This window comes from Haematobia irritans, chromosome 1 (genome assembly GCF_050003625.1).
Source record: "Haematobia irritans isolate KBUSLIRL chromosome 1, ASM5000362v1, whole genome shotgun sequence".
Classification (NCBI taxonomy): Eukaryota; Metazoa; Arthropoda; class Insecta; order Diptera; family Muscidae; genus Haematobia; species Haematobia irritans.
Window position 1 is genome coordinate 270,395,744 of NC_134397.1, and position 27,810 is coordinate 270,423,553.

The window sequence follows — 27,810 nt, forward strand, 5'->3', positions numbered from 1 at the left end:
TTAATGTTTAAAGTTTTCTTTTACGGAAAATGGCATCCATGTAAGGGATAAAGTTTGGCGGAAATTTAAGACAAAGGCGCGAACGCAAACAAAGTTCACACATATTCGTTTAACTTTCAATTTATCATCCTTGGCATTTATCTGTTATAAAAAGAAAAGTTTTAAAACGTATGGGCGTCTTTGTTTGTGGGGGATGTTGTTACTTCAGAATAAGCATTCCACAACAGATGACTTAAATTAAAATTTGTTCGTGGAAACACACACTAATGTACACTGAAAAAAACCTTATCCATTTTCAAAGATTTTATTTTTACTTTAATTATGTTGGTATTGATTGCATACATTTAAAACAAAATTCACTTTTACTTTGTTCCCCTTTTGTATCAGGCAACCAGGTATTTAAAGACTAACACTACTCACACTGGAAAAAAGCATGCCCGGTTCCAAAGATTTTGTCTTTACTTTAAAAAATTTGGTATTGATTCCGAGCCAAAGAAGCGGAGAATACGAGTAAGGATACTTTTAAGACACAATTCTCTTTTAAATTTGGGGTTTGTGTACTTGCTTCTAGGAAGCGAATTTTAATTTTTCGCCTTCTCAGCTCATTTTCTTCATATGCTATCAAAGTCCTTTAAAAACGAGTTAAGGACAACTTTATTTTCCAAATTAAGACTCGGCATCCAGTTGAAATTATGCTATGTTTCAAGTAAAAAACATCTTAAAAATAAAGTTTTGAAAAACATGTCCTAAATTTGAACGATTTTTTGCTTTATAGTCAAGACGCAAAAAGGCAACAAATTTAAAGACAAATTCATTAAATTTAAAGAATTTTTCTGAATTACTAAAGTCAAGTTGACCTTAGCCCAAACATTTTTTCTTTCATGTTATGATACCCATTTTTAAGTCAAATCACTTAATTATAAAGACATTACGACTTCATTGAAAAGATTATCGACTTTTGGACAAAGAAAAAAACTTTATATTAGAGAAATGCGTCTTCTATGATAAGCAAAATTTGCATTCATATTTTAAAGACATGAAAACTGTTTTTCTGATTCATTCACGAAATTAATTGATCCCGTTATTTTTAATTGAAATTGCTTCAATCACGAAAATGATAGTATCAATCACAAAATTAAGTAGAAATAAAAAAATAAATTAAACCAAAAATTTCATTGATTTTTTTGGGCCCCTGTAATTCAATTTTTAGTTGGTTGAATTAAAATTTTTAATTGATTTTGGTCACAAACTCCATTCATTTGTTCTTACCCATCGACTACCGATGTGCATTTAGGAGGACATTCAAAAACGACACTAAATTCTATTTCCCCACTTAGTTTCAATTTATTTCTCGATGTTAGTTTAAAGTAGAGGCTTTAATCTAATTAAGCTACAAATATGTTCCATATTGCATTTTTATAAACACCTTTAAAAATAAACGAAAAATACGAAATTTTGCGACCATTTTTTACTGCATTCCTCTAGTAAATGGAAATTCATGCAAAAACTATAGCTGATATTATTTCGAATTTTGTTTTGATTTTTTTCTCTTATTTCGATAGATATTTTAAGCCAAATAGGCATTTTTTCACAAGTTATCAGAACAAACTCATACAGCTCTTAAACTAATTGAGCTAGTTCTCAAAATTACAATTTTCTTTTACATGCTGTTAATATAAGTAAAATAGAAGAAACTTTCAAGTTCTTAATACTGCTTTATTTCGGTAGTGATAGTATCATTTGTTTAATTACTTAATTATTTATTTTATTATTCACCAATAATAATAATAATAATAGTCTAAGAAAAAAGCTGAAGAAATAATAAACTAAAATTTGTTTCCTACACCAGGGATGTCATTATGGTCCGATCGGACCAAAATTGATCCAAAAAATTATTAATTTTTAAATTTTGTCCGACGGTCAGACCAAATGGAATTAGGTTGATTTTGGTCCATTTTCGTCAATTTTTTTTAATTTTTTCAAAATTTTCTATAGAAATAAAATTCTAATAATATTTTCTATAGAAATAAAATTTTGCCAAAATTTTGTACAGAAATATACTTTAAAAGAATTTTGTATAGATAAAAAATTATGCAACAATTTTATATATAAATAAAATTTTTCGATATCTTTCTATAGAAAAAAAAGTTTGAGAAATTTTCTATAGAAATAAAATATTGACAATATTTTCTATAGAAATAAAATTTTGACAAAATTTTCTATAGAAATAAATTTTTGACAAAATTTTCTATAGAAATGAAATTAAATTGTGACAAAATATTCTATAGAAATAAAATTTTGACAAAATTTTTTATAGAAATAAAATTTTGACAAAATGTTCTATATAAAGAGAATTTTGAAAAAATTTTCTATATAAATAAAATTTTGACAAAATTTTCTATAGAAATAAAATTTTGACACAACTTTCTATAGAAATAAAATTTTGACAAAATTTTCTATAGAAATAAAATTTTGACACAACTTTCTATAGAAATAAAATTTTGAAAAAAAATCTATAGAAATAAATAGAAATAAAAGTTTTGAATAGAAATACAAATTGTAACTTTCAAATGATATTAATTTAATTTAGAACAAGTATATGCGGCCGTAAGTTCGGCCAGGCCGAATCTTATGTACCCTCCACCATGGATTGCGTAGAAACTTCTACGAAAGACTGTCATCCACAATCGAATTACTTGGGTTGTGGTATCTTAAAACTTCTTAACATCGTTTTCTAAATTGTGAGTTAGTCCATACGTGGTATATATTTATTAGACAAAAAAGTTATGTATAGGCAAGTCTACAAATAATTACGAATCGACATGGAAATTGAAATATGGGGGTCGCTTATATGGGGGCTATATAGAGTTATGAACTGGATATGGACCAATTTTTGTGTGATTGGGGATCGATTTATCTGAGGGCTATATATAACTATAGACCGATATGGACCTAGCACAATGTACCAAATTTCAACTTGGATGAAATTTGCTCCTCCAAGACGCTCTAAAACCAAATCTCGGAATCGGTTTATATGGGGGCTATATATGATTATGGACTGATATGGACCACTTTTGGCATGGGTGTTAAATATCATATACTACAACCACGTACCAAATTTCAAACAGATCGGATGAATTTTGCTGTCCAAAAGGCACAGGAGGTCAAATCTGGGGATCGGTTTATATGGGGGCTATATATAATTATGTACCGATGTGGACCAATTTTTGCATGGTTGTTAGAGACCATATACTAACAGCAAGCACCAAATTTCAACCGGATCGGATCAAATTTGCTTCTCTTAGAGCAATCGCAAGCCAAATTTGGGGGTCCGTTTATATGGGGGCTATACGTAAAAGTGGACCGATATGGCCCATTTGTCCGTCCACGTATGGACTAACTCTCAATTTAGAAAACGATGTTAAGAAGTTTTAAGATACCACAATCCAAGTAATGCGATTGTGGATGACAGTCTTTCGTAGGAGTTTCTACGCAATCCATGGTGGAGGGTACATAAGATTCGGCCTGGCCGAACTTACGGCCGTATATACTTGTTAATTCTTAATCTGCTTTTATCCTATTTGAAACAAAAAAATCAAATTTCGCATTAAAAATATGAAAAACTCGAGTTATATAAAAATTGGCTAAAACGAACTTCCTGGGAGGACATTTTTGGAAGTGCTTTTAAAGTTATGCCTTTAGAAGAACTGGATAGCTACGATGTAGGGAGATGAATATTCGACTTAGTCGAATTTTTAGTTTACTTCATCTGTTTCAGTGAGAATAAATAAATTTTTCCGCAAACCTTTAAATAAAGTAAAATATCATCACGTTTCTAATATGGAACATACAACTTAAGATAAAGTAGCCACGTCCAACGAAGCTAAGCCAACAAGGGATATTGAAATGCCATGTACTTCTTTGTCTGGATTACTTTGCAACGGAATGAAATTGAATGCAAAATCCTACTCTGGTTGGAAGAAATCAATTATTTTTTCACTTACAACTCGATGCATTTCAATGCATTCTTCTAGTGTGGGGCATTAGTAATAAAAGGTTACATAGCATAGGGATAACTGCAAGGATGATTGAAAGAAAATAATATTGAATACCTTTTACTTCAGTTTCAATTTCTAATTAACCCGGGCTGTACTAGTGTGACCATATGGTCATACACATTAGACCGTCACTAAATCTTCTCGTGTTGATCACTAATAAGGATACCATTGACATTTCAAAATTCGAAAAAAAAATAATTACAGCACAATTCGGGTTAACTTTATAAATGCTAGAGATTCACTGTAGAAGCAATAGTCAGCATTCACATTTCTAATAGCATTCTGGATATTGCAATACTCCTTAAGATTAAATAACAGTTCCACCAGAACTTGTCGCTGTGAGGCCGTTTTAAAAATTTCAAAGTAATACAAATTTCAAATTCTCTAAAACCCTTAACACCACCTAAAAGGCTTTGTACTACACATTTTCATCCAGTAAACATTAAATACAATGTCGTAAGGCCCTGTTATTTATTAGAGATTAATTTTCAAAATTTGGATAACACAGATGTGTAGATGATACATCTTTCATATGTGGAAGTTTTGCATTTCTTAATATTAATTCTTCAAAAGTTGTTGGAAAAAAATGTGTACATATGGTTTATTTCATGGTTGGCTTCAAGTCATGTGAAATTATGATTAATGAAATGAAAAATCCTGGGAAAATTTCATAATGAAGGAAAACCGAAAATAAAATTTATGTGTAATGGTACAACGTTAGTGTTAAGCTTGGTTTGTATTGCTTATCTTTATAGGCTCAAAGCAAGAGAAAGAAGAAACATTGGGTTACTATTTATACATTTTATAAAAGTGGTGTTGGATAAAAAAAAAATTTAATGAACTATGATGTAGGATAATATATATAACCGCTATTTGACATGGGTGCAGCAACTTTGAACTACATGAAGATAAGTAAGACACTACTTATTAGAGATTAATTTTCAAAAATTGGGATGACATAGATATATAGAAGTTACATATTTCATACTATGTGAACATTATTTATTTTTCAACGTTAATTCTTCAAAAAAATCTTTCAATGGTTTACACACCTTCATAAAATCAAACAAGGGGAAATTATGGCTGCAATACATGTACATAGTTCCATGATGGACTCCAAGTAGAAAGTAATTTTGATTAATGAAATGAAAAGTCGTGGGTAATTTTAATAAAGAAACGAAACTGAGAATTTCTGTGTTCAAGGTTATTTTATATCTTTATAGGTTAGGAAAGAAAAAGAAGAAACAAGTATATACGGCCGTAAGTTCGGCCAGGCCGAATCTTATGTACCCTACACCATGGATTGCATAGAAACTTGTACTAAAGTCTGCCACCCACACTCGAATTACTTGGGTTGTGGTAACACTTGTCGATGGCAATGTATCTTAAAACTTCTTTGCACCGTCTTCTCAATTGTAAGTTAGTTCATACGGGATATTTATTAAACAATAAAAAGCCGATTAAATACGTATGTAATTCAGTTCGACAAAATTTTCTATAGAAATAAAATTTTGACAAAAATTTCTATAGAAATAACATTTTGACAAAAACTTTCTATAGAAATAAAATTTTGACAAAAATTTTCTATATAAATAAAATCTTGACAAAATTTTGTATAGTAATAACATTTTGGCAAAATTTTCTATAGAAATAACATTTTGACAAAAATTTTCTAAATAAAAAAATCTTGACAATTTTTTTTTTTTTTTTGTAATAAAATTTTGACAAAATTTTCTACAGAAATAAAATTTTGACAAAATTTTCCATAGAAATAAAAATTTGGTACATTATTTTTAGGGATCGGCTATATATAACTATAGACCGATATGGACCAATTTTGGCATGGTTGTTAGCGGCCATATACTAGTGCAATGTACCAAATTTCAAATTTCCGTAAGCCAAATCGGGGGATCGGTTTATATGGGGATACAATATAGGATACAATTTCGGAAGTCAAGAAGTCAAATCTAGAGTTCGGGCTATATGGCGGCTATATCAAAACGTAGACTGATACGCACTATATTCGGCGAACTTATGTGGGAACCCAAAATACCTCCAGATTTCGAATTGCAGCAGGCAAATCAGAATAAAATGTTTGTATCTAGAAGCCCAAGAAGTCAAATCGTGAGACCGGGCTATATGGCGGCTATACCAAACCATATCGGAGATACACCATACCCGCTACACCGCTAGCAAAAAAATTTGGAAGTTGTTCTAAAGGCAGAACTTTAAGAGCACTTCGAAATATGTCCTCCCAAATATGTTCTTTATTTTAACCACAAAGGAAGTTCTTTTAATTAATATTTTTATAACTCGCTTTTTTTGATATTTGTAATGGGTAATTTTAACATTTCTGTTTCAAAACAGAGAACAGAAGAATTAATAAAATGGTACAGATTATTTAAGTTCTGGCGAAAACAATGCTAAATCCATTTTAGAAAAATTGCGAATTTTTGAAAAAAAAAAATTAAATGAGACAAACATCAATCACACTAGTTAATATAATCAATCAGTGATTGAAGACATTTCAATTAAAAATTAATTGGATCAATTAATTTCGTTATTGGACACAAACTTTTTTTTTGTGTGTACGAACCTAAATACCTCTAAATTTTTAATTTCAGGCAAAACGAATAAAAATTCTATTGTCTAGGCGCTCAAGAAGTCAAATCAGAGATCGGGCTATATGTGGGTAGCAAAATGTGAACCGATACAGCGTACTTAAGTGTGCACCTTCAGATTTTGAATTTCTGACAAATTCGGTTGTCTAGAAGAAGTCAAATCGGGGGCTTTATCCAAATGTGTGTTTGGACTGAAAATACTTTTAGATTTCGAATTTCAGGCAAACTTCGGCGTCTAGAAGCCCAAGAAGTCAAATTGGGAGATCGCGCTGTATCAAAATGTGGACCGAATCACACCATACTTATTTAGATTTTGGAACTCAGGCAAATCGGGAAGAAATTGGGATGACAAGCTGCTCAAGACCCAAATCGGGCGGACGATTTGTATGGGGGCTACATGGGAGCCACCGTGGTGCAATGGTTAGCATGCCGGCCGTGCATACACAAGGTCGTGCGTTCGATTCCAGCTGCGACCACACACCAAAGAGTTTTAAGCGGTGCATTATCCCACCTCAGTAATGCTGGTGACATTTCTGAGGGTTTCAAAGCTTCTCTAAGTGGTTTCACTGCAATGTGTAACGCCGTTCGGACTAGGCTACAAAAGGGAGGTCCCTTGTCATTGAGCTTAACATGGAATTGGGCAGCACTCAGTGATAAGAGAAAAGTTCACCAATGGTGTATCCCAATGGACTGAATAGTCTAAGTGAGCCTGATACATCGGGCTGCCACCTAACTTAACTTAACCATGGAGGCTACATCAAAATCTGGAATAATCCTATCCCCAATCTTGACCTACCTGCTGACAAAGGAAGAGTTTATGCAAAATTTTAACATGATAGCTTCATTATTGAAGACGGTGCCGTGATTACAACAGACAGACGAACATGGTTTTACCGTCTTAGAATTTCTCCCTGATCAAGAATATATACTTTATTTAGTCGGAAATCTATATTTCGATGTGTTCAAATAAAATGACAACATTATTATACCCCCATCACCATCCTATGATGGTGGATATAAAAATGCTTCGACAATTGCTTCAAACGCACACTGAAAAAAAAGCATACTCGGTTCCAAAGATTTTGTCTTTACTTTAAAAAATTTGGTACTGATTCCGAGCCAAAGAAGCGGAGAATACAAGTAAGGATACTTCTAAGACACAATTTTCTTTTAAATTTAGGTTTTGTGTACTTGCTTCTAGGAAGCAAATTTTAATTTTTCGCTTTCTCAGCTTTTTTTCTTCATATGCTATCAAAGTCCTTTAAAAACGAGTTAACGGCAACTTTAGTTTCCAAATTAGGACTCGACTTTCAGTAGAAATTATGCTATGTTTGAAGTAAAAAACTTCTTTAAAATAAAGTTTTGAAAAACATGTCCTATATTTGAACGATTTTTTGCTTTGTAGTCAAGATGCAAAAAGACAACAAATTTAAAAACAATTTCATTAAATTTAAAGAATTTTTCTGAATTATTAAAGTCAAGTTGACCTTAGCCTATAAATTTTTTCTTTCATGTTAAGATACCCATTTTTAAGTCAAATCACTTAATTATAAGGACAATACGACTTCATTGAAAAGAATTGTCGTGAGGTCAAAGGTTTCATGTCTTTCAAATACGAATGTATATTTTGCTTAGCATAGAAGACGCCTTTCTCTAATATAAAGTTTTTTCCTTGTCCAAAAGTCGATAAACTTTTCAATGAGGTCGTATTGTTATTGTCTTTTTGCATCTTGACTACAAAGCAAAAACTCGTTCAAATATAGGACATGTTTTTCAACACTTTATTTTAAAGACGTTTTTTACTTGAAACATAGCAGTCGAAGTCTTAATTTGGAAAATAAAGCTGCCGTTAACTCGTTTTTAAAGGACTTTGAGTTCATATGAAGAAAATAAAAACAGAAAAAGCGAAAAATTAAAATTTGTTTCCTAGAAGCAAGTACACAAAACCCAAATTTAAAAGAGAATCGTGTCTTAAAAGTATCCTTGCTTGTATTCTCCGCTTCTTTGGCTCGGAATCAATACCAAAATTTCTAATCTACATAAAGACAATATCTAGTATATTCATTTGTAATATATAGATCTTAGGTTAGGTCGCAGCCCGATGTATCAGGCTCACTTAGACTATTCAGTCCATTGTGATACCACATTGGTGAACTTCTCTATTATCACTGAGTGCTGCCCGATTCATTTTGGTGTTCGGTCGAAGCAGGAATCGAACCCACGACCTTGTGTATGCAAGGCATCACGGTGGCTCCCATGTATAGATATTAATGGGCAATATTTTGTGAAACAATAAATTATATTTCATGTTAGCCTGATAATGAAACAGGCAATTGACGTCCAAATTCATTATATCTTATTATACAATTATTTTTCGAGCTTTATGGACAGATATAGATTAGTTTCTGTTAATTGTCATATGTTGTAGTTGACTGTAGAAACAACAAGCATTGTTCGACTGTTCACCACTTAGGTGAATTCTAACAAATTAGCTTTCTAAAAATAAATTTCGTGTTGTTGCATTACTATGTAACAAAACGAAATAAAAATAAGATTAAGGGACTTGTAAGTTACACAGTCTCACATAAGTTTACATACCCTTGAGGTTTTTACCTTATAACTAAACATGTTTCTTGTTGTTGTTTATAATCCAGACTAAAAACATCTTCTTGAAAATGGACAAATACTTTGTTTTTCAAATTAATTTACAAAATTTAAAGCATATATATGCATATTTTATTATATTTTAATAATTAAAGAAAATACAATTTTTTAATCCGTATGTAAACTTGTGTAAGACTGTGTATATGAAAAGATGATGTACAGTGGGATAAAGGACGATTCAATTTGTAAGAGGAAATTTCCCAAATGTTTTCTCCATAAGGAGTTAGCATAAAGGGCCCAAAATTGAGTTATCTCTCCCAGCCAGACTATACTAAAGGCTGTGGAAAGGTTCATTCGCCCGAACCGAAACATGTACAGTCCAGGCGTGTATAGATTGGTATCTGGCGTTTTCTTTTCAATGGCTCTATTAACCATGTTCCTTAATCTATATCTGTCCACAAAGCTCGAAAAATAATTGTATAATAAGAAACAATAAATCTATTTGCGTTTATTATACCCTTCACCACTACTGTGGTACAGGGTATAATAAGTTTGTGCATTTGTATGTAACGCCAAGAAGGAAAAGTCTGAGACCCATCGTTTAGTATACCGATCGTCTTAGAATTAAATTCTGAGTCGATTTAGCGATGTCCGTCTGTCTGTCTGTTGATGTATTTTTGTGTGCAAAGTACAGCTCGCAGTTTTAGTCCGATTGTCCTAAAATTTGGTGTAGGGTCCTGTTTCGGCTCAAAGACGATCCGTATTGATTTTGGAAAAAATCGGTTCAGATTTAGATATAGCTGCCATATATATTTTTCACCGATCTGGTCATAATTGGCGTGTATATCAACCGATCTTCCTCAAATTCCGTACATCCGAATATTTTATGAGTCTCGAAAAACTTGCAAAATATCATCCAAATCGGTTCAGATTTAGATATAGCTCCCATATATAGCTTTCGCCCGATTTACACTCATTTGCCCACAGAGGCCAATTTTTTGCTCCGATTTAGTTGAAATTTTGCATAGGGAGTAGAATTAGCACTGTAACTATGCGTGCAAAATTTGGTTGAAATCGGTTCAGATTTGGATATATCTCCCATATATAGCTTTCGCCCGATTTACACTCATTTGCCCACAGAGGCCAATTTTTTGCTCCGATTTAGTTGAAATTTTGCATAGGGAGTATAATTAGCACTGTAACTATGTTTGCTAAATTTGGTTGAAATCGGTTCAGATTTAGATATAGCTCCCATATATAGCTTTCGCCCGATTTAGACTCATTTGCCCACAGAGGCCAATTTTTTGCTCCGATTTAGTTGAAATTTTGCATAGGGAGTAGAATTAGCACTGTAACTATGCGTGCAAAATTTGGTTGACATCGGTTCAGATTTAGATATAGCTCCCATATATATGTTTTTCTGATTTCGACAAAAATGGTCAAAATACCAACATTTTCCTTGTAAAGTCGCCACTGCTTAGTCGAAAAGGTGTAAAAATTACTCTAATTTTCCTAAACTTCTAATACATATATATCGAGCGATAAATCATAAATAAACTTTTGTGAAGTTTCCTTAAAATTGCTTAAGATTTAAATGTTTCCCATATTTTTTTTACTAAAATTGTGTTCATAGATTTTGAGTCTATAGATTTTGTAGAAGTCTATCAAATTCTGTCCAGATCGAGTGATATTTAAATGTATTTGGGACAAACCTTTATATAGCCCCCAACACGTTTGACGAATGTGATATAGTATCGAAAATTTAGATCTACTAAGTGGTGCAGGGTATAATATAGTCGGCCCCGCCCGACTTTAGACTTTCCTTACTTGTTTTTTACTAACATTGTGTTCCACCTCAGCGCATTAGCCGACTTAAATGTAAAATCTATAAGTATTGCAGAACTCTGTACAGATCTGCTCAGATATACAGAATATATGTGTATGGATTCATATAGCATCCAACACATTGGACGGATTTGATATGGTATCGAAAATGTGGACTTACAAAGTGGTGAAGGGTATAATATAGTCGGCCCAGCCCGACTTTAGACTTTCCTTACTTGTTTTTATTTGTTTTTGTTTTATAATCGCGAAATATAAACCCACGTAGTACCATGTTATATTTTCATTTCAATCAGGAAATATCAAGATGTGTCATAAAGGAAGATATAAACAAATTTGGCTATAGTTTTAAAATGAAAAGATTTCTAATTTTTGGAAAAATTAAAAAAAAATTGGTAACAAAAGTGTTTTTGTTATTTAAGTTTGCATGCGGACTTTGAACTATATGAAAAGTTAACAAATTATATGTACGAGGGCGGTTCGGAAACTTCTTAGCCTATGGATGAAACAGAATAATTAGTTTCTCAAAAATATTTTTATTTTTCAATATAATCTCCTGAAACTTCAATACACTTAGTCCTTAGTCGCTTTTCTAGCAATTCTATCCCTTGATTAAAATAGTTTTCCTCAAGGTCTTCAAAATATGGTTTACAACTGTAATTGCATCTTTATTTGAGGTAAAACGCTTGCCAGCAAGGAATTTTTTTAGATTTGGGAACAAGTAAAAGTCACTAGGAGCTAAATCAGGAGGAGATGGTCAAGCAACTCGTACTTTAATTCGTTGATTTTAGCCATTGTTAAAACACTCTTGTGCGCTGGTGAAAAATTATTTTTTTTTGTGTTGTAAGCCAGGACGTTTTTCTCGAATTTTTATATTTAATTGATCCAAAAGGTTGCAATAGTACTCTGAATTTATTATATTACCCTTTTGCAGATAGTCAATCAATGAAATACCTTTGAAGTTCCAAAAAACCGTTGCCATAACCTTACCAGCCGATTGAATTGTTTTTGCCTTCTTTGGGGCACTTCCTCCAGCTGGAGTTCATTGTTTGGATTGTTCTTTTGTCTCTGGAGTGTAGTGGTGGATCCATGTCTCATCAACAGTTATGAAACGACGCTTAAAATCCATTTTATTTCTCTTAAATGCGTTTTTGATCGACTGTTAACAAATGCGGCATCTGTAGTTCTTCATGCAAAATTAAATGGACTCGATCATTCGCGATGCCCATGATATTAGCAATTTCACGCGCTTTTATTCGTCGATCTTTTAATACCATATCATGCGCTTCGGCTACAATTTATGTTATTGTTGCTGTTTTTAGACGTCCACTACGTGGTTCATCTTCAATGCTTGTACGACCACATTTAAATTCAGCAACCCAATTTTTTACTGTTGCATATGAAGGAGCACTTTCACCTAATACATTCTCCATATCATTATGAATTTCTTGTCCCGATAAACATTTTTTATGTAAATATTTAATGACAGCACGCATTTCTAATTTTTCCATTGTAAAAAAATTGCGGATGCGTCTTTTTTGAACACCTGTTTCTATGTGAAGGAGTTGGCAGATCGAAACAAAGTTTAACATGTGTTCATAACAGAGATGGAAATTTCCAAAACACTTAACTTTTTTCTGTTTATACTGTTTAGACTTGTCTGTCCGTTTATTCCGTCTGGCAAATTTAGAAAATCTTTTGAACTATTTCTAATAAAAAACGATTACTTTTCGGTACTACCAAAATATACAATACAATAATTTTAAAAGTTCCTGTTCGTTCTAGATGATTAAATTTTAATTGTTGCTTAAATGTTAAAGAAACACAATACAATCCACCCACACTTCACTCTTTCATAAATTAAAGTTGTTTTCCAAATTATTTCTCATGTGTCAAGCTTCTCTTTGTTACTTCCATTGTTTACATTTTGCGGTTGAAACAGATGATAGCTATTTCCACAGTTAATTTACGGAGGATATCTACCACAAAAAGTACCAACTGACTCACGTGGAAGTTTAGAAAAATAACATCAAACGTAACCACAATGGAGTGTGGTTGCTACTCGGATTAAATGATAAATTTTGCCCGAGAAGATGGAGCTCCAGGTGTAAATGTCACCTTATGGCATAATTGAATCTAAGGACGTTGTTAAGTTGTTGCCACGCGCCATTTGTAGAGTTTATGAAGTCATGAATAAAGACGATTTATTAACAGCACTTTTCTTTGATGTGCACATAAAGATGTCAAAGATAAATAAATACTATGCGATAGAAGATATTATAGGCTCTTTAAGAATATAGAAGTTGTGATCTCCTCTTGGTCGTAAAGCGAAATGAAAAACAAACTATGGGGTAAAACAAAATAAAAAACAAGTATATACAGCAGTAAGTTCGGCCGGGCCGAACCTTAAATACCCACCACCATGAACCAAATATTAGGGTTTCCTTTGAAATTTCAAGAGGGCTTGAGGACTTGCGGACACTTCCCGAAGAAAAATTTAAAGATTTCACCTATGAGGACTATATCAGATTCTGGATTTATAAGAACCATTTTTGTTTGAGTTTTAGAGGAATCATTAACATCTCTTGTAAGTGTGCAAGAAAATTATAAAATAACGTCTTGATTTGAAATCTTAAATCTGTAGATTTTCACCCGAGAAGTAAAATCTGGAAATTTTACATTGAGTTTCAAGCAATTTTCATGATCAGTGCGCCTTCTATGTCCTCAAGAAGTGAAGTCGGTCTATATGGAGGCATTACCAAATGGACCGATAAAAACTTAATCCGATACACGTTTTTGTGAGTTTAAAATTCCAGAATATTTACAATTTCAGGCAAATCGGATAAAAACTACGGTTTCTAGAAACCCAAGGAGTTAAATCGGGAGATCGTTCTTATGGGGGCTATACTAAAATATGGACCGATACTCACCGTTTTCGGCACACTTCTTTATGGGCCGAAAATACCTCTAGATTTGCAATTTCAGGCAAATTGGATAAAAACCTCAGATTCTAGAAGCCCGAGGTAAAATCGGGATATCGTTCTATATGGGGGTTATACCAAAACATGGACCGATACTCACCATTTGTGGCACACCTCTTTATGGACCTAAAATACCTATAAATTTCCAATTTCAGGCAAATTGTATATAAAGTACGGATTCTAGAAGCCCAAGAAGTAAAATCGGGAAATCGGTCTATATGGGGGCTATACCAAAATATGGACCGATACTCACCATTTTCGGCACACCTCTTTATGGTGCTAAAATACCTCTAGATTTCCAATTTCAGACAAATTGGATAAAAACTACGGTTTCTATAAGCCCAAGACCCCAAATCGGGAGATCGTTTTATATGGGGACCATACCATAACATGGGCCGATACTCACAATTTTTGGCACACGTATTTGTGGTCCTACAATACCTCTAGATTTCCAATTTCAAGTAAATTGAACAAAAACTGCGGTTTCTATAAGCCCAAGAAGTAAAATCGGGAGATCGGTATATATGGGGACCATACCAAAACATGGGCCGATATTCAAAATTTTTGGCACACGTATTTGTGGTCCTACAATACCTCTAGATTTCCAATTTCAGGTAAATTGAATAAAAACTGCGGTTTCAATAAGACCAAGAAGTAAAAACGGGAGATCGGTCTATATGGGGGCTATACCAAAACATGGACCGATACTCACCATTTTTGGCACACCTCTTTATGGTCATAAAATACCTCTAGATTTCAAATTTCAGGCAAATTGGATAAAAACTACGATTTCTATAAGCCCAAGACCCCAAATCGTGTGGTCGGTTTATATGGGGACTATATCAAAACCTGGACCGATATATCCCATCTTCGAACTTGACCTGCCTGCAGACAAAAGACGAGTTTGTGCAAAATTTCAGCACGATTGCTTCATTATTGAAGACTGTAGCGTGATTACAACAGACAGACAGACAGACAGACGGACATCGTTATATCGTCTTAGAATTTCTCCCTGATCAAGAATATATATACTTTATATAGTCGGAAATCGATATTTCGATGTGTTACAAACGGAATGACAAACTTATTATACCCCCGTCACCATTCTATGGTGGTGGGTATAATGAAACAGTGCTAAATTCAAATTGTTGACAAATTGTTAAATTAAATACAGGAACTTTTTGATTGTCAAAATGTAGATTTACGAAAGTTTCGAGATAACGACATATGGGTTAATGAAATGAAAAATAGTTTATGCGGTAAAAGGTTCGACCAGCCTGAGTCTTGTGTACCTACCATGGAATGCTTATTGGCAAAGTTCTACTAAAGTTCTACTCCATTACAAACACTGGTCTAAATCGATCAATAATTATACACATATATAAACAGACTGCATATGGACTAACTTACAATTTAGAAGATAACGTTAAAAAACTTTAAGATACCTTGTCATCAGCAAATTACCTTCACGCAGAGAAGGAATATTATCACCCCAACCATGTTTCAAGGGCAAAATTTTACTTTTTCACGGAAAACATGTAACATGTTTGTCGACACCATGTTATTTTCTTGCAAATGATGTATCTGATTTGGGAAAGCACGTTATGTTTGACGAGAAAAGAATAATTTTGCAACAAAAATGCTACATTGTCGCCGTGAAAAAGTAACATTGTGCTCTTGAAATATGTTTGAGGTGATCATATTCCTTCTCTGGGTGTTTATACCTAATGTATGGTGAAGACCATATAAGATTCGGTTTGCCCGAACTTTCGGTCGTATATACTTGTTCTGGACCACTCTGTGCAACAGGGTTAGTGCATATGTTTGCAATACCCAGAAGAAAACGAGATATGCACATTGGCAATAATGCCCACGACTGGCCCATAAGTGGATGCGTAATTTGATTTAGACAAAGCCCCCGTATATATGTTTTTCTGATTTGGAAAAATATGGCCACAATATCCACATTTTCCTCGTAAAATCGCCACTGCACTGACAAAATATTGTAGTGATGTCAAAGTCTCATGTCCTTAAAATTGGAATACGAATTTTGCTTATCATAGAATCAATCAAAATTAATAAATAGTCTTAAATTTGTCGTCTTTTTGCAAAAAAAAAAAAAAACTTAAAAAATAAGCGATTTTTTTTTACGCTTTATTTAAAGATTTTTATACTGGAAACATAGCATAATTTCTACTTGAAGTCGAGTCTGAATTTGAAAATTTAAGTTGTTGTTGACACGTTTTTAAAGAACTTCGATAGCACATGAAGAAAAAAGGTATAAAGATGCATAAATTAAAATTTGTTTCCAAACATCAAGTATGCAAAACTGAACTTTAAATGAGAATTGTGTACTAAAAGTATCTTAACTTCAATTCTCCGCTTCATTGGTTCGGCATCAATACCAAAATCATCGGTGTAAAGACAAAATCCTTGGAACCGGACATGTGTTTTTTCAATGTTCAAAGCCGAAAATTTGAAAAAATGGCTCACATTTTCCTATATCTCTAACACATATGCATCGACCGATAATTATGATTCACTTGTGAAAAATTTCGTACCACCAAACTAACTGGACCACGATATAATTTAGTCAACCCCGCCCGATTTTAGACTTTCCTTAATTATTTTCTTCTATCTTACTTCAGAATATTCAGTGTTCAATTATTTTTGTGTTGGTTTTAGTTTAGTGACAAGCTTTGCTCGCCTCTCCATTCTTACTCTAACTTACGAGTAATCTGGTGCAATTGTTTTGGACTCCAGCTTGACAAGCCTCCCTCAACGGAATTGCTGTTGAAACATACAATCAGAGGTTAGCTATTTCTTTTGTATAGGCACACAGACCTTCACATTCTCTTATACTCATATGGGACATTCTTTGTTAATAATCTCGGATGTGCTGTATTGCAAGGAATTTTCTGGGAATCATTGATTGATTCGGAATGTTCACTGAATTCGAACACTTTACAAGACAATAAATATTGGGATTGTTTCGTGGAATTTTTTTGCATTTGCTTCGCTCGACTTGAATTTGTATATCAAGGATTTGCAGCCATATGAATAGCATTGATCATAATTGAGACATTGTTAATTTTGTTAGTTGTATTAGGATGTATTAGGTTAAAAATATGAACCCTAACCCAATGGCTTCTACAGTAAGTTAAGTTAGCTATAAGGGTAACCTGTTGTCTTTCTTTTTATAGCCGAATTCGAAATCACGTAGGGAATATTTGAAACACTCTAAAATGTCACCAATATTACTCAGAGGGGATAATCCACCACTGAAAAACTTTTTGGTCGAAACTTGTATTGCACCCATGACCCTTTGTATGCCAGTATTTTTCCCCAAAACCGCTCATTTAAATTAAAATTCCTCACACAAATCCCACACTGTTAGAAAAATGTGTTTAGCATATGTTCCGATATAAACAAAATGTGTTTCGGGCACAATTTTTAAACACAATATATTTAAGTGCAAACATGTAATGTTCCTAAACTAACACTAAATGTTTGGGACACATATATTAATATGTTAGAATATATTATGTTTGGGGCATGAATGTTTCATAAAAATAATATGTGTAAATGTAAACATATATAAATTTACAAATTTCAAGTAAACATATATATGTTGTGATATTTCATTCATTTTATTTTATTCAGAAAGAGTATAGAGCAAGAAATGGAGATGGAAACCGGAAGGGTTGACGAAAGATATCAACATAACACGGCAAGAGAATCAAAAGAGAGCTATTTGTGTATGTTGTTTCGGAAAACTGTTTTATGATAAGGCCAAACATTTGATTTGCTTAAGTCTAAATATTATTTAATTTGAATATTAGAATGAATGAGAGAATAGACATTCGGAACCAAGAGAATATACATTTGAAAAAAAAAAAACAACATGTGTTTTCGACTTGAGAGCAGCATTTTTTGTATGTGTGAACATGTGTTTTGTTTATCATTTTGACATTATGGGCACATTTTTTTTCTTGGTTCCTTAAAAGAAATCGGAACGTACAAGGAGTAAGTCAAAATATTCAGGCAAAGGAAATTAAAAAAAAAAAACGTGGAAAATATACAAAAATTACAAAGGGATCTTCATAAAAATAACGAAAGGGCACTATATTCTTTTTAGAGTTGGGGCAGTAAAATGAAAAAAGGAGGAAATAGTGAAAAATTCCTCTTTATTAATAAGTAGTCCAAGAGGACACCTTCAAATATAAAAGCGGGCATTAAGTTCGAATTTTGCAGCTAAAGCAATTGAAAAAGTTTATTTTCTTTAAAATGAATTATTAAAGAAAAGTAAAAGGCAACACAGCGTCATTTTAGAGCGATAATGCCAATTTAATACCAGCCTTAAAGATAAAATTGAAATTAAGTAGAAAACACGACAAGTTTTAAATGCAATGGTGTTAAATGCTAGTAAACAAATGTTCACGCCTAAATAAATTTATGTGTATATTATAAAATTATTTATGTATGTTTATACTCGACTCCACGTTCTTCTTTTGTTAGAGTTGTTGAATTCCTTTCAAAATTTCAAACTTTTATACCAAAAACAGTTTTTTGTTACAAAATTGTTATTTTTGCAATAAAAAATAATATTTTATCCAAAAGCTCAGTCCATTTCGTTTATATTAAGCACTGTTCTTTTCTGACTGTAAATCTTTAATAGCCCACATTTCGAAGTTTCATTATAAACATGTAATATAGTATAAATATAAATGTATAAATTAAAAAAAAAAAAACAAAAAAAGGTGTTCGGTCGGAGCAGGGATTGAACCCACGACCCTTGGCATGCAAGGCAGACATGCTAACCACTGCTCCACGTGGCCAACAAATATATGTTTTTGTTAAATAATGTTATGTTTGCATGGGCTCTATGCTATATAAATGTAACTTATAACGATAATTGTCTACTGGTGACTATAACAGCTACGTAGCCCAGTGGATAGTGTGTTGGCTTACAAACTGTATGGTCCTCGGTTCGAATCTCCGTCAATTGAATAATTTCTTCAACATTTTTTGTATTACAGAAAAAGGTGCTAAGAACTAAAAAATTTCGTGGAAGTGAAAATTATGTGAGGGAATGAGCACAATCTTCTTTGGGGAAAATTCTTCCAAGCATATAATATTTTTGGGGTGAAAATGCTTCCAAACATATAATATGTTCACATAAAACAAACATATTAATATTTTGGCAGTATCCGATAATATATGTGCTTCCTGCAAAATATGTTTGGAACATACGTTAAAGAAGCGATTTTTTTTGAGCGTGCAAATAAATTTTTCACAAGGTTTTATTAAAAAAATAAAAATTAAAAAGAACAAGTCTATACAGTAGTAAGTTCGGCCGGGACGAATCTTAAATACCCACCAACATGAATCAAATATAATAGTTTCCTTTGAAAATTTCAGGGGGGTTTGATGACAGATAATTTCCCAAGCAGATCAGTTCAAACAGTACGCTTCCCACAGATAAATGTAAATATTTTACCTATGAAGACTAGATCAGATTCTGAATTTATTACAACCAATTTTTGTTTGAGTTTTAAAGGAATCATAAACATTTCTTGTAAGTGCAAGAAAATGATGAAATGACGCCTTGATTTGAAATCTGAAATCTGTGAATTTTCAACCCAATTGTTTAAATGACTACTAGAAGTAAAATCTGGAAATTTTGCTTTCAGTTTCAAGCAATTTTCATGATCAGTGCGTCTTCTATACCCTCAATAAGTGAAATCGGTCTATATGGACCGATAAAACTAAATCACTTTTTCATGGGTCTAAAATGCCAGTATATTTTCAATTTGTGGCAAATCGGATTAAAACTACAATTTCTAGAAATCCTAGGAGTTAAATCTGAAGTTCGGTGTAATGGGGGCTATACCAAAACATGGAAGGATACACACAGTATTCAGCACATTTAATTGTAGTTCTAGAATCCCCCAAATCGGAGGGCGGGTTCATAAGGGGGTTATATCAAAAACTGTACCTATACTCGATATATTCGGCATACCCCTTTATGGTCCTAGAGTACCTCTAGATTTCCAATTTTAGGCAAATTGGTTAAAAACTACGGATTCTAGAAGCCCAAGAAGTAAAATCGGGAGATCGGTCTATATGGGGGCTATATCAAAACATGGTCCGATAAACACCACTTTCGGCACATCTCTTTATTTTCCTAGAATGCCTCTATATTTCCAATTTCAGGCAAATTGGGTAAAAGCTACGGATTCTATAAGCCCAAGAAGTAAAATCGGGAGATCGGTCTATGTGGGGGCTATATCAAAACATGGACCGATAATCACCATTTTCGGCACATATCTTTATTTTCCTAGAATACCTCCAGATTTCCAATTTCAGGCAAATTGGGTAAAAGCTACGGATTCTAGAAGCCCAATCGGGAGATCGGTCTATATGGGGGCTACATCAAAATATGAACCAATACTCACCGTTTTCGGCACACCTCTTTAAGGTCCCAGGATACCTCTAGATTTCCGATTTGAGGCAAATTGTGTAAAAATTACGGATTCTAGAAGACCAAGAAGTAAAATTGGGAGATCGGTCTATATGGTAGCTATATCAAAATATGAACCAATAATCACCATTTGCGGTACACGTCTTTAGGGTCCTAGAGTACCTCTAGATTTCAAATTTCAGGTAAATTGGATTAAAACTACGGATTATAGAAGCCCAAGAAGTACAATCGGGAGATAAGTCTATATGGGGGCTATATCAAAACATGGACCGATACACCCCATTTTCGGCACACCTAGAATACCTCTAGATTTCCAATTTCAGACAAATCGGATAGAAAATACACTTTCTAGACGCCCAAGAAGACGCGGGAAGTCGGTCCATATGGGCGCTATACCAACACATGGACCGATAAGCACCATTTTCGGTACACTTTTTAATGGTCCTAAAATACCTCTAGATTTTCAATTTCAGGCAAATTGGATAAAAACTACAGTTTTTATAAGCCAAATACCCCAAATCGGGAGGTCGGTTTATATGGGGACTATATCAAAATTTGGACCGATATAGCCCATCTTCGAACTTGACCTGCCGGCAAACAAATTTCAGGACGATAGCGCCATTATTGAAAGCTGTAGCGTGATTACAACAGACAGACGGACATGCTTATATCGTCTTAGAATTTCTCCCTGATCAAGAATATATACTTTATATTGTCGGAACTCGATATTTCGATGTGTAAATTGAAAAAAAGGAAAACATAAATTTTTGTTTGTGAACTGCAATAAGGTCAAGATTTCGAAACACAACACCAGGAGAAAGTCTTCTCTCTGCTCGAGAAGTTGAAATGGAAGTTCGATCAACATGAATTTATGAACGCAAATTTACTTCTAAACCCCCTAAAAATAATTGTTCTTGAGTGTGTATTAGTAATAAGATTATGTACTCGTTCATGGGAGCGTATTGTATATATTTTTAATAAACCATACGCCACAGTGAACCAATATTATATGTAGAGTTTTGAAATTTCCAAAAGTAACTGGAAATTAAGCCAAATTACATGCTTATAAATCAAATCAATTCAAATTTCAACGCCATATATTTAGCCATATCTCACTTGAATCTATGCTGAAACCTTTCACTGTTAGTATAATGTAAACCCCAAAAGTTATCTCATGTTCTTCAAATAGCCAGGCAAAGAAACAGGATTGCTTTTCTTCATATATCTTCAATTTTACAGTCGCAATGGAGGGAGGCAATAGCATGGACAATTTAAGTAGTGTTTAAAAATAGAAGTCCCAGTAGTGCGTTGACGAATATTTATACAAAAATACATACACGTCCTAAGGTATATGGATGAAAATAGTTTTATCAATATATGGAAATTTATTGCCAAAATAAAGTTAAGAATTTATAATATTTGCATTATTGTTTTGTCAAATTGATTAAGGCAAACCCATTTAGACAGCGGTTATATACTTTGTGCACCACAGATCAATAATTCCATGCCTTAGTTTGCTTTCCGAGGAGGATATCCAAATCAAAGATTTTTAATTTCAAGAAAAATTAATATACTTTAAAGTTACCTTCAACTCCACTATTATTATTAGCATACATTTAAAAGTTCAACCTCTTTCCACGTGTTGCAGTTCATATTTTTATTAGCTGCTGACACTAATGAGGTGTTTCAGAATTGTCATCCACTAATTTGTCTAAATTATTTCCCATAAAAATTATATTTTATGTGATTATCTACAAAACTAAAAAATATTATCATAGAAACTTAGTAAGACTCCTTAGCAGCCAAAGAAATAGAGGTCAATTACTTCGCATGCAAATAGTTGAGAGATAATGACAGTCATTTCTTACACGTGGCAGGAAAATCGAGACTCTTGTCTTATGAAAGTGAGAAACATAAAAACAAAGCAAATTGTCCACCAAAGACAAAAGAGCAAATACGTCGAGTAAAGCAAAAATAGCAAAATACACAGATTTTATGGAAATTTGCTATAAATTTTAATGGAAAAACAAAGAGCATTTTTGCAAAACAGTTTTTTGGTGTCATTGATAGGCATGAGTGATTTTCCTCTCGGAAATTATTTTCAATATGCCACATTTCAACTAATTTTAATTTAAGTACAGTAATCCCTTGATTTACGTCGTGATTGGATCCGGAATTTGACGACGTTAATCGAAACGACGTAAACCGAGTTAAAAATTGCTCATACCTATTCCTAAGTCCATTTATGTATGTATGTGTGTGTACATAATAAAAATTCTTCAAAAATAAAGGCAATTCAGTAAGAATTTCAGAAAAAAAATGTTTCGATGTCATCATCGTTTATACTTATTGTACTTATGGAAGGCGTTTTTTATAATGTGGGCAAAAAAGTCGACGACGTAAATCGAATGGCGTCGTAAATCGAAGTTTGAAGGAACAAAAAATTTGACGACGTAAATCGAAACAACGTAAACCGAGACGACGTAAATCGAGGGATTACTGTATTTAAGAAATTTTCTTAAATACTTAAATCTTAATGTTAATATAATATTAACATTTTATTGGCAGTAAGATGAAAGTAGGACCTAGAAAGTGGTGCGGAAAGATTGAGAATGATCTTAATAAAAACTGGAAAGTCATCTTAGTAGGGGAACCCTTTCACATTAAAATAATATTGTTGTTGGACCTGTGCAAAAAACGAAAAAAATAAATAAATAAATAAAAACAAAATCAAAATTTGAAGTTATGTGTTTTCAAATTATAGAAAAGATAAAATTTCAAAATATTACGTATTTATGGGTTGTGTTAGAAACTAATGGACTGTATAATTATTGGCTTGAATAATTGGTCGCAGGTTTTGATGATTTTAATTTACTTAAGAGAAGCGATTATTAAAATAATGTTTCTTTACAATACCTTGTACTGTTTATTGCTGTAAAAATCAGAAATGACCTTAACTTTGGATGGAATAAAAACGATGCTTTTAGATGAATTCACGGATTAATAAACACAACTTTATTGTTCAGAAAACACATTCGGAATGAAAAAGGGAAAATAGTGTTTGCTTTACAATTCAGGAAGTAAAAGAAATTAGAAAAAAAATGATTAATATGTTATAGTAATCGATGTATTTGTCTACTAAGCTGACCTCTATATTTCATATGTAATTTAACCCTACATTGGCACGAACATTGCCGGCCTATGTTGCAGTATTGCAATATAAATCAATGATAAAGTTGTAAGGTGATATTGGTGTTAACAATATATGTGTATATAAGTATAAAATTAAAATTATACGTTGCAAATTAAGGCGAATATTAAAGTACAATATAGTTACTTTTTATAAAATTCACGAAAATTTCGGAACTTAAAATAGTGGGAGAACATGGAATATTAGAAATCTTTTTGCATTTCGAAATAAACCGAAGAACGTACGAAAGTACTCGTAGAGCTTTTCCTAACGAAGAAAATCGTTCTAGGGGATCATTGTAATTCTGAAAATATGAAAAATGAGAATGAATAACTTTCCGTTCAAGAAGATCTTCGTTAACTGGACAAACTGTGGGTTTGGGCCAAGAACTGGACGGCAATTTTAACCATGAAGGACCATTTCGCCATAGTTCATTATTCATAAACTCGTGAGGATAAGCGCCTCGAGAACCAATATCCGCCGGATTGTCCTTGGATTCGACGTGAGACCAATGGTTATTATTTACGATTTCGGTAATCTTGGAAACTCTGTTTGCCACAAAAGTTTTCCATTGATAGGCTGGCTTCTGTAACCAAGCCAGGACAATCATTGAATCGGTCCAACAGTATAACTCATAGGATTCAATAGGAAACGAAGTCTGCAAGGAATCAATTGTCTCTGACAGAAGTAAAGCCCCACACAATTCAAGGCGTGGAATGGAAATGGTCTTTAACGGAGATACCTTGGATTTTGCGGCAAGTAAATGAGTAGTTATTACTCCTAAAGGACTTTCAATTCGGATGTAAATAGCCGCAGCATATGCCTTCTCGGATGCATCGCAAAATCCATGTATTTGGACTTCACATCCTGGTGAATATCCTATCCACCGAGGAATTTGCATTTCCTCTATATTGGAATACGCTTCTACGAATCGATTCCAGGATTCTAAAATTTGAGAATTCAAACTATCGTCCCAATCAATTTTCGAAACCCAAATATCTCTCATTAGTAATTTAGCAAGAAGTATGTAAGGACACAGCCATCCTGCCGGATCAAAAAGCTTTGAAATTTCGGAGAGAATTTGTCGTTTAGTTGGATTGGAAGGAACATTTAGAGACTTCGCGGAAAAGTAAAAATGGTCTAATCTGGCATTCCACCGTACGCCTAAGGTTTTTGCCATACTGCAGTCATCAAATTCAAGAAATTCATCGTTTAATAAATGCTCTTTGGGAATAGAGCGGAGAAATTCTTTTGAATTGGACGTCCATTTTCGTAGTGAGAATCCTGCAGAACTTAATGCAGAAATTAATTCATCTTTTATACGAATGGAGGAAGTGACATCATGGCTACCCGCCAAGACATCATCTACATACATGCACGACTGCAAAACATCACTAGCTAAAGGATAGATATCCTTAACGTCTACTGCCAATTGTTGAATTGTGCGCAAAGCCAGATATGGTGCACAATTAACACCAAAAGTTACTGTTTGTAACTCATATTCGGAAATGTCGGATTCAGGAGAACTGCGATATAAAATTTTTTGAAATTGGGTCTGTTGAGGATCGATAAGTATCTGACGATACATTTTTTCTATATCGCTATTGAAAACGACTTTATAGAATCGCCATTGAAGCAGCAAATTGACCAAATCATTTTGGAGTGATGGACCACAATGGAGAGTGTCATTTAAGCTCAGTCCATTCGAAGAAGGACACGAGGCATTGAACACTACACGAACTTTTGTTGTGCTGCTCTCTGGACGGATAACAGCGTGATGAGGCATGTAATAACAATTTTCATAATCAAAATTTGGGATGGATTTTACCTTTTTCATATGACTTAGTTCAATATACTCATTGAGGACTTTGGAATATTGATCGTTCAGATCTCTATTTTTTGAAAGTCGACTCTCATTTCGGAGAAATTGGGCGAGAGCTATCCCTTTTGATTGACCCAGTTTTAAAGACTTTTGAAATTCCTCCTTAAATGGCAGAGTTACCACGTATCTTCCGGAAGAGTTACGTTTTGTGGTCTTTTCGAAGTTATCTTCGCATATTTTTTCAGAAATTGTTAATTGCTTTTTCTTAGGAAAGTCTTCCACCTCCCATAATTTTGAAATTTGTTGGTCCAAACTGGAATTATTATGGTAAGAAACAGTAGCACGGAACGATTGAACTGTAGTGATGGGTATAGGCCCTGAAAGTACCCATCCAAATACTGTCTCTTGTGCCATAAGAGTTCCACACACCCCAGTAAGAACGCCTGTCAGCATGAATGCTGGTATAACATCGGAACCAAATAAAATATCAATGTATGACGATTTATAAAATTCTGGATCAGCCAATTGGATGTTTGGCATATCCCTGAACATATTTGGATTTGCTGGGAATGTTGGCAAAGAGGATGTAAGTTTCGGAATCACTATGGCAGTAGCGTCGATTAGAATATTTGGTTGGATATGAGATGAAATCTTTAAGCTACAAGACCGACTAGACCAAGCAGAAATGGACCCATTCAATCCCGAAATCTCGGTAGTCATAGCATCACTTTCAAGTTTCAGTAAATTGAAAAAGTTTTGAGACACGAATGTTGCTTCCGATCCCGAATCGAATAAAGCTCTGGCTTTAAATATGTCCCCATTATGGATAATATCGACGACAGCTGTTCCCAAAAGAACATTTTTCGAACCCGTAGCTGCACAGGACTGAATTTGATTTATTGCAGAATCGGAATTGGATTGATCTGTGGATGTATCAGAATGGGATGTAGATGGACCAGAAGCAGATTGATCAGAAACTGAATTAATATTATTTTGGCCAAAGTTGGGACTTTGCTGGTGGAGATAAGTATGATGTCTTTGGTTGCAATGCATGCAACTGTATCGACTTTTGCAGTCCTTAACGATATGGCTTTTGGAAAAGCAATTCATACAAAGCTTGAGTCTTTTTATACAGGCAAGTCTGTCATTAAGACACATAGCTATAAATTTAGGACACAATCTTATGGTATGATTCTCTTTCGGACACAATTTACAGGATGGAATATGAACGCCGTTTTGGAATGAATTTATCTTTTTTGGACTCTGACCCTTTTGAGGAATTTTACTGCTAGTAACGGTCGTTTTAGGACAAACAGAATTGGAAAAATCGCAAACAGTCTCCAGTGTCTGAAAACGTGTTGTAAGAAAAGTATCGAGTTCAGACCAAGAGGGGCATTCAGTTTTTGTTTTAACTGATTGCTCCCATAGAGACAGAGTAGTTTCCGGTAGCTTCGTACAGCATAAGTACACGAAAATCGGATCCCAATATGCTACCTCGACCTGATATAACTTCAAGGAAGAAATCACATTATTGATTGTACTTTGAATGGTTTTTATAGCTCCACTAGTTTCGGAAGAGATTGTATCTAGATTGAAAAGGATCTTTAATTGAGAATTAATAAGCAATCGTTTGTTTTCAAAACGATCCTTCAAGGCTTTCCAGGCCACTTCGAAACCATCGTTCGTCAATGGAGCTTTCCGAACTATTTCCCGAGCCTCGCCTCTCGTCTTATTGTTCAAATGGTACAGCTTCTCGACTAAAGAGAGGCGGGAATTATTAACGTAAATAGCCGTGAAGAGATCCCTGAACGTAGGCCAGGAAGAATAGTCCCCGTGAAAGACTTCAGTGTCGCAAGGTGGCAGGTTAATGTGGGGGCTGTTTGGAATTTCAACCGGAACCCTAAATGTTCTCTTCTTTTCAATACACTCACTTAACCTAGCCACGCATGCGACATATGTAATATAGACCGTTTGGTAACGTGTCTGAAGGGTTTCCAGATCATTTTTCGCCTCCTCGCCTGGTTCCATGGAAACCTCCTTCAGGCTTTCCTCATAGGACAGCTTCACCCGCCCCCATATTTCGCGCAGTTCCTCCCTATGGACTTCGAGAGAGTGAACTGAGGAGGATGTCAGAAGATCCTCGGTAATACCCGAGTTAAATATAGTCAGATTATCAGTTGTTCTAATGAAATTGCACAAAGAAGTCAT

At 33.7% G+C, this 27,810-nt stretch overlaps 1 protein-coding gene across 1 annotated transcript; it reads right to left on the minus strand.

The window, feature by feature from the left end:
- On the minus strand, positions 1–27,810 carry LOC142236501 (uncharacterized). The gene is made up of 2 exons (XM_075307716.1): positions 24,115–27,810; positions 1–141 (listed from the first exon to the last, which is right to left on the minus strand). The coding sequence occupies exons 1-2, from the start codon at positions 27,808–27,810 to the stop codon at positions 1–3; spliced, it is 3,837 nt and encodes a 1,278-aa protein (XP_075163831.1).

Bases quoted from the DNA above. Each gene is read 5' to 3' on its own strand.
- LOC142236501 (XM_075307716.1), bottom strand. From the start codon at position 27,810: ATGACTTCTTTGTGCAATTTCATTAGAACAACTGATAATCTGACTATA. The intron at 142-24,114 runs GTTATTCATTCT...TTTTTATAACAG, and splicing joins AAGATCTTCTTGAACGGAAA to ATAAATGCCAAGGATGATAA.